This window comes from Buceros rhinoceros, unplaced genomic scaffold, assembly GCF_000710305.1.
Source record: "Buceros rhinoceros silvestris isolate BGI_N320 unplaced genomic scaffold, ASM71030v1 scaffold5449, whole genome shotgun sequence".
Taxonomy (NCBI): Eukaryota; Metazoa; Chordata; class Aves; order Bucerotiformes; family Bucerotidae; genus Buceros; species Buceros rhinoceros.
Genome location: NW_010432052.1, coordinates 82,870 through 90,884, shown reverse-complemented (window position 1 = coordinate 90,884; position 8,015 = coordinate 82,870). Strand labels below are relative to the sequence as shown.

The 8,015-nt window shown below is 35.8% G+C and overlaps 1 protein-coding gene across 1 annotated transcript in view; it reads right to left on the bottom strand.

The window, feature by feature from the left end:
- The window catches only part of EML5 (echinoderm microtubule associated protein like 5), a gene marked incomplete at its 5' end in the record, with an annotated part of 83,647 nt that overhangs the window by 14,177 nt on the left and 61,455 nt on the right, over nt 1-8,015 (bottom strand). Inside the window, 3 exons of the mRNA XM_010143634.1 lie at nt 508-606; nt 1,297-1,426; nt 2,479-2,557. Of these exons, the coding sequence (XP_010141936.1) occupies nt 508-606; nt 1,297-1,426; nt 2,479-2,557 (308 nt within the window). The remainder of the gene's footprint in view (nt 1-507; nt 607-1,296; nt 1,427-2,478; nt 2,558-8,015) is intronic.

Sequence of the window (8,015 nt, the reverse complement as noted above, 5' to 3'; positions counted from 1 at the left end):
AGGGAAACACCATTAGGGTTTTGGTTCTGCCTGGAATATTACAACTATGTATTATCAGAACACCAAGCAGGTGTTACAAAACTGCCTGATGTGGTAAAACGTACATGAAGTTACATGTATTTTAAGAATTCTGGGTTTAGTCCATATGGAAATGAAGGACAGCCCCGTTAAGCTTCTTTGGAAGGGCTATGACTCTTTGGAAGGCTGAACACAAGCTGACAGTTAAATAAAACCAGACCAATTTAATGGGGCTTAAGATTTCTAAAAAAATACTTTTGATAACACTCCAAACAAAAGATAAGCTTAATCTTCTTTCATGCCTCTATGTTTTTCTTCAACTCTATTAAATTACACTCAAAGAAACATATAAAGAGGACAGGTAACTGAGTAACACTCATACAAACGGAGATAGCATAATCAACTATTTCTGTGATTTATCATGAACTCAAAAGGCCTCACAATAGCATGCTCTTACATTAATTTCTCTTAAAAGAAATACAAACATACCTACTTGGCCAGTTGCCACTATGTTGGTAAACTTGGGGTGCTGATTTACAGTGAGGCACAAAATATCATCATTGTGTTCCTGGTAGAAAGTCTGAGAACCTAAAAAAAATAAAGTCCAATTTAAATTAAAACATTTATACACATATAGTGATGATTATTATTTGAAAATTTTATAGTGTTTGTTAGAAAACCTCATTATGGTGATGTTGCAGTTTAGAGCTTCAAACCAGAAACTCCTAATTTAACTCAATTTTAAACACACAGTATTTGGTAACTCTAAACTATTCCCTCAAGTTTTCTACATCAAGTTGCTTAAACATCACAGAAACAAATGGCATTGTGCTAGTCTTTAAAAGGTCTAGTCATTTAAACTAAATTGGTTATTGGGAATGAATGTATGTGATATGGAGGACTGAAAAGTGAACCAAAGAAAAAATAATTAACTTAGTCTTCGAAAAAAAAATTAAATGAACACAATGACCCCATTGTTCAGCTGTTTTAGTTTCTGTGATCATTTTAACAATCAAATTTCAGAAAGCAAATACCAAAATAATCAAATCTTTACTTCCTTCAAAAAATCAGTCACCAGAAACGTTTAAATATATTTAGTTTGTTTATGCAGCTGTTACACATCATCTCTACAGACTGAATTTTCAGCAATAAATAATAATTTTCCCTTTCTTATAAAAGATTTTTAAATCTTTTAAAGATTTAAAGGATACCAGTTACTTCATAAACTGTAACTCCATGTGTGAAGAAACATTTTTCCTCAGGTGGGTTTTGTCCTACCTGTTGCCACATTATACAAGATCCCAACAGACGCAGTATGATATATTACATCAGCACCATCATTCAAATAGTGCACATTGTTTCTGCAGTCCTTGCCTCGGTACCCAAACACCAGCTCCAAAATTAGGTCCTAAACAAGATATTTACACCTGTTAGATACTCAAAACCTTAAAGAAATTATGAACTTTACAATATTTTCCAGGATTTTATTTTTCAAATATGTCCTTATGCAGTAAAGGAAAAGGAGTTTAACAATGTCTCAAGCCCACAAAAACCGAGATCCTGTCTTCCCTGTCAGCTTACATTGCTCCTCATTCTTGACTTACACACTCCTGTCACCTGTTTGGTGGATGCTGGAGAATATTCATTTGTGCATATGCACACACGTGTATACACACAGAAAGAGATACTCAATCACAGGTATATAAATAAATAAATTTTAGCAAGCCAAGAAGAACAGCTCTTTTGATGCAGAAGCCACTAAGAAACAAAAGAACAAACACTGGTCCACAATTTAATTCCATCTGGTAATTAAGAAAGCTGAATTATAGCCTAAAAGTTCTAGAACAATGATGTCAAAAGGCCATTTATTATGGCACACCACAAACATTTTGGTTTGTATCACAGAAAATATTTCAATCGATATGAAAAACTGCCACTTTTCAAGGTTAGATGAAATTTCCACTTCAGATTAAGCAAAAGTGAATATATTTATCTGCAGTGGCTATGTAATGAAAAACACCCCTGTGCCTGAGCTAAAGGCATCGTTAATAGACTTTTAAAATCTTTTTTTTTAAACTGTTGACAACCATGGATTTTGAACAAAGTTTAAAAATAAACTTTAAAAAGTTTTGCAGTAAAAGATGTTTAGTTTTATTATCAGTAACATATCCATTAATGGTCCGGTTATATAAACAGGACACACTGATTTCTAGCATTTAAGAAGTTTTACTGGTGTGAAGAATTAAGTTGTGTGCCATTTTGTTTGCAAGAAAAAGTAGTATCAGGCTTTTCTGGGTTTACAAAAAAACCCCAAAACTCTCTTGTTTTTTTGCTATTCAAGATTTCCATCTTTGATACGTATAAAATGAAACAGTCACTTAGTGTGTCCACAAATGTGTCCATTTCTGGGGGGGGGGAAAAAATCCTAGCAGGAGAGGAAGAGATCAATGTTTTTCTTACCTCTATAGGTCTCTTTTTTTTCCCCACATTATTTGTCTGCAGTTTCTCCGGCTGCGGCAATGCCCTACTAACTGGTGGTCTGAAATAAAGAACTGTGAATAAGAGAAGGCTGTCCGTCACCCATTCCATACTAACACAGCACCTTCCAACCTGCTACTGCTTATGGAAAACTTACAGCCCTGTCTCGCTTAACTGTGTTCACCTTTGAAAGAAACACCTCTCTCAAAGGAAACAAAAAACCCAAAACAACTGTTTAACTGTTTAACTGTTTAACGTGCTAGGTTTTCTGACAACTCATTGACAATTCGTGAGGTTAACGCAAAAGCTTGTATTACAAGGAATGACCGCTTATCTAATATTCTTTGCTTTTTCAGGCTATATGCTTACGGTACTTCGATCTTCTCTGTAGCAGTTTTTATTGGACAAACTTCAAGGGTTTACCTGATTAATCCAAATACTCGAGATAGTAACTCCTGTTCCCACATGCCTTCAGTAGGCCCTAACTTCTCCTATTTTTGTAATAGTTTGTAACAAACTCCAGGTACATCTGCCCATTCACTCTTAAATCCACAGAAACAAGTTACTGATCAACGCTTAGTTGGAAGGAAATCAGCACCATGCAAATGCCATGAATATCAGTCACAACTTCGGTTCCACTGTTCTGAATAGTCCAGATTTAATTATGAATCCTCAACTAAATATGTTTGATAAGTATCTATAACATATCTTTTAGATTATGTTCAATTGTTCCCATACAAAGAAATAATATTTATCAAAATTATGTAATTATTTCTACTTTTCAGGAGCATTGGTTCTTGATTCTATAAATATAGCATATGTGGCCATGAAAGGAAACTTCTAAGTAAGATACTTACGAGAAACAATTAATTTAAAAATAAATCCTATGTATAGATTCAATGAAATCCAGATGATTTAATCCAGTAGGCACTGTGACAAACTAATATCACACATAAAGCAACACAAACATAAAGCAAAGGTCAGCTCTCTTCGATATTCCCTTTTTAGTTATGCTCTTGAATGATAACTTTTGACGTAAAATAATCACTGTGTCTCTTTAAAGAACAATAGACTATGATTTGTTCAAAATACACTGTGTATTTTGAAAAAATACAAAAAAGTAAAAAAGTATTTTTTTCAGTTATTCAACTAAAATACCATTTTCTGAGCTTTATTTCTCCATTTCCCCTGCTTAATTTTAGTAAAATTTGATGTCATGGCGCCAATCAAAATATCTGTACATATTATAATCCAAATTATACTGCAACTGTAAACTGTGTTCTGAGATACTTTAGTTACTTCCTCTATGCCTAGAACCCTGTGAAGTACCTATGGAAAAAAAAGTACAAAGTACTAGATAGAAGTTTTTCATGCTCTGATTTAAAGAAGTCTCTCAGATGCCTGGATCACCCAAACATGATCAAGTTCATTACAACTCACTACTGTGTTAGATAGGACCAGAGAGGGGTACTTGAAATATTTAATCTAGCATCATAAATCTAGATTGTATGTTATGTAAAATCTTTAATATAGGAAATCCAAATCCAGGTCCAAAATGAAATATCACTGCTTTACACTGGATAGTTAACACAATGAGTCTCTCACAGGGAGGGAAATGGGCTGTATTAAATTCTTATCGAAGTATGAAATAAAGTTAAAAAGAAAATTCAAGGTTCATATTTCATATGCATTCATAAGTGCAAATTAAAACTGAGAACAGTAATTGAAGTATGGAGAAAAACTTTTATAACTTCACAAAGAACGGTGGCCTAACACTTGGTTTTTGCTACTCCAAAATTCTTAGTCTTGGAAAACAGACTTCTAATAAACTAGCAATAAAGGCAAGATCTGGGGGCATCTACCATATATAGCAATGCAGGTCAGAAAAGGAGTCCAGTGTGGACGTGGAAATATTAAAAGATAGCAACATTTAAATACACTCTCTTCAGTCTTTCTTGAAACGTGTCTGGTAGGAATGAACCCCCAACCTTCATTCTTAAGGGTCCTCAGTTACAGATCTTTTTTTCCTCTCTGAGGTCTCCAGTAAGGAACTCACAGACACCTCGAGACAGAAAAGCAAGACATTTGAATTTCCTTTTCAGTTACAGCCTGGACCTAGCTCACAGCTCACAGCATCCTGTCCCTTAGTCCCAGAAGGTGCAAAAGAACTCTCCTAACCTTTGGAAAAGAGGATGAAAAGCAAACCAAGCATGGTCTGGGCTGCCCTCATCATCTGTAATGCATGTTGTCCAGTACAGGAAGCAAGGAATACATCTAATTTCTGTCAGCAATCCCAACAGCCAATTTCATGACCACCCTTGAATCACTACTGTCACTCAACTAGCTCTTTCCAGGTCTTACATCTGATGTGAAATTCCCAGCCTCACCAGCTACATTCCAGGTCCATCCTTCTCTTCAGTCCTATCACCACTGACTCCTAGCATCCTTTCATCTAGCCTATTACAACAACAGTATGGCTAAGAATGACTTAAATCTCACTCTTTAATTTAAAAAAATTATGAAACTACACTTTTACTTACAGGTTTCTAAATGATCAACAGAAAACACTTCCAACCAGTCACAATGTTTACCATATTAAATGTGTATGGAGGGAGGTCATCTGAAGTTTTGAAGACAAAAAAATCTTTGACCATATTTGTTCCCCACCTTCATGGTAAATGAGCAATTTCAGTTACAAATACACTGATCAAGAGGTAACAAGTATCTCTCAGTGCTGTAGAAGCCTCATTATCACTGTGTGCTACTCAAATTGGACCAAATCCAATCAAGTAAAACTACTGAAATGCACGAACAGAAATTGAACACTACAAATTCTGTACGGGGAATGGGCTCTCTGAAACCACGAAAAAAACCCAACCCTGGCCTGTATTCATAAAGAGGGAGAGAAAGAGAGAAACCTTTACAGTCCGCATCCAATTAATATTTGTTGGTGGGGGGATCGGGGGGGGGGGGTTTGCATATGAATATAAGAAGTGCTTAAGCTTGACAAATTTTATTGAAACATAATCTTTTTGGGGGGGGGGGGGGGGGGGGGGGGTTTGCATATGAATATAAGTAGTGCTTAAGCTTGAACAAACTCTAGTGCTTACAATCTCTGAAGAAAAATGGCAAAATACAGCCAATTCTTTTTCTGTGCAATCAAGTCTTTGAAGAATGAACAGGGTTAACAAGTTAAATGAATTACACATACCCATGATTACACATATCCCTATTATTGAAATATATCTAATACCTGATTTGTGTAACAAATTAATGATATTAAGAGCTGCTAATGTTTTTTCCTATCTACAGTTAATTACTTTGAATTATAATTAAAATTCCTTCATTTCTTTGATACCTCCATAATTGCTGCTCATTTATTAGGTAACAAGGAGCAGACTTATAAATGCAAGAAGTTCCTTAAAAAACATTTACGCAATGCTAACTTTAAATCCTTTTTTAAATTAAGCAAACACAACACGTACCCTTCTCTTTTTAAACATAGAAATTATAAACAATACTGAAGTACTGAAAATTGGAAGACTGTGTACCACTGATTGTCTTGGTCCTAACCATTAATTTCCCCAAGAATCACAGAGGGAGGAAAAAAGAGGAACCTATAATAAATAGTATCAACATTCACTAGTCTTCCACTGTCGCATTACCTCTTCTCTCATGCCATGCAGCAGATCTAAAAATCAAACAGCAAGTACAGTAGGGAGTATTGCAGAAATTAAGACTGGCATGCTGTTTGTTGTGCATGCTACTTCTACTGGTATGTTGTAGAAAAGGCTTCTGGCAAAAAAGAGATCCAGCTGTCAATGACATTAATAATACTAAGGACTAAAGAAAATCACAATGCCACCTTACTCAGCTGTGAAGCATCAATACCCAAGATACGATTGCCAGCAGAAAAAAATCCAAACCTTCTTGAAGAAAGGAAAGGAGAAAAAGATACACTGCTCTTACAGTTCCAGAGAGCCTTCCTAGCTGAGAGAGAAGCATCATTTCTGGTCCTTTTCAGACACAAAGAAAATCTTTAAATGTGGCTTCCTTCAGATTACATTGCAGCCAGCACATGGAACAAGAATGTCAGATTCTAGGTCTAGTAATCTTGCAGAAATTTCTCTGTTACTTCAAAGAGCAGACTAAGAAGCATAACAGTAACTAATACCACTCTTTAAAAAAAAATAATACTACTATGAAAAGTAGCATAGGAGCAAATGAAGAGTTTGGATCAAAGACAGGAGACTACTACGCATTACCATCAAAAAAACCCATCTGATCTGAAGCAAGGGAATTGAGTCTAATTCTCTTAGGACAATTCCTAACCATCTATCCATAAAAATATTTTTATGATCCTATCGATTTAGAGCTTCTAAGAAGAAAAAAAGGCATTCCCAGAAATGCTAATATTTAGGAGAAACAGTGTATATTTAGCAGTTGTCAGAGGCTGTTTGTAAGATACATAAAAATCAGAGTCTGAGGGAGGACTGCGTGGGTCAGGGGAGACTCAAGGAAACTAAAAACAGCAGAGGAAATCTCTGTAATTACATATTTGAGATAAAGAAAATGAAATGTAGGTTCGACAAGATTTTCCCCTAAAAAAAGCAAAACCAAACAAAAAGATATCATCAAAGGCAAGCTTAACAGCAGTAGGAAACTTGATAACTTGATGGTCACAGGTTATCCAGACAGCTCTGATGCAGAAGTAAGGGACAATGCTGGAGCTGAGCAAGAAGGCAGCATGCAAGGGCTGTGGGCACCAACACCAGATATCAGTCCTGCTTTACAAATGGGGGTAGGGGAAGATTGAGCAAAACTGAACAGTCCACCTCCTGCTCCCTCCAGAATGTTTCCAAGTATTTTATATTTAGTTTTTACCATGGACAGACCAGGAACAGTCTTATTACTGTTGCTCTAGAAATTGATAAAACAGAATAAAGAACCATTCTTCCACCTGTCACCCTCACATTTGACACAGAGCACTCAAGCCTCATTTCTTCACTGTCCCTCCACTATGTCATTTTTGTCCCTGTAAAATCAGAGAAAAAACAAAAACAAAACAAAGTAGAAAAATCTAAACAGAGCAGGAGAGTATATCTGAAGTGTCACGAAAGCAGTAAAAACTGAAAAGACACGGTTCTGCACAGCTTTATGATACTGGAACTGAACTGACTGGAAGGGAAGATTTCTCTGCTGCTTGGAGCCAGAATGTGGCATTTTTATAACATTTGCTGTCTGCTTATCCCTTGAGATAGAACGAGAGAAGAGGTAAGAGAATCTCACATTATACAACTACTTTAAAAGACCACCCGTACTTAAAGGCTGTACAGATAAACAGGTACGAATACAGGCTGATACCCATCCACAGCCAATTGTTAGAGTACAATTACATCTCTACATTCCCATGCAAATGAAAAAAGTGAACGTACATTGGTCAATAAAATTTGACTTGACAATTTACAGTCAGCTGTATTAGCTCACAGGTCACCTGAACCATTTATACAAGTACCCAC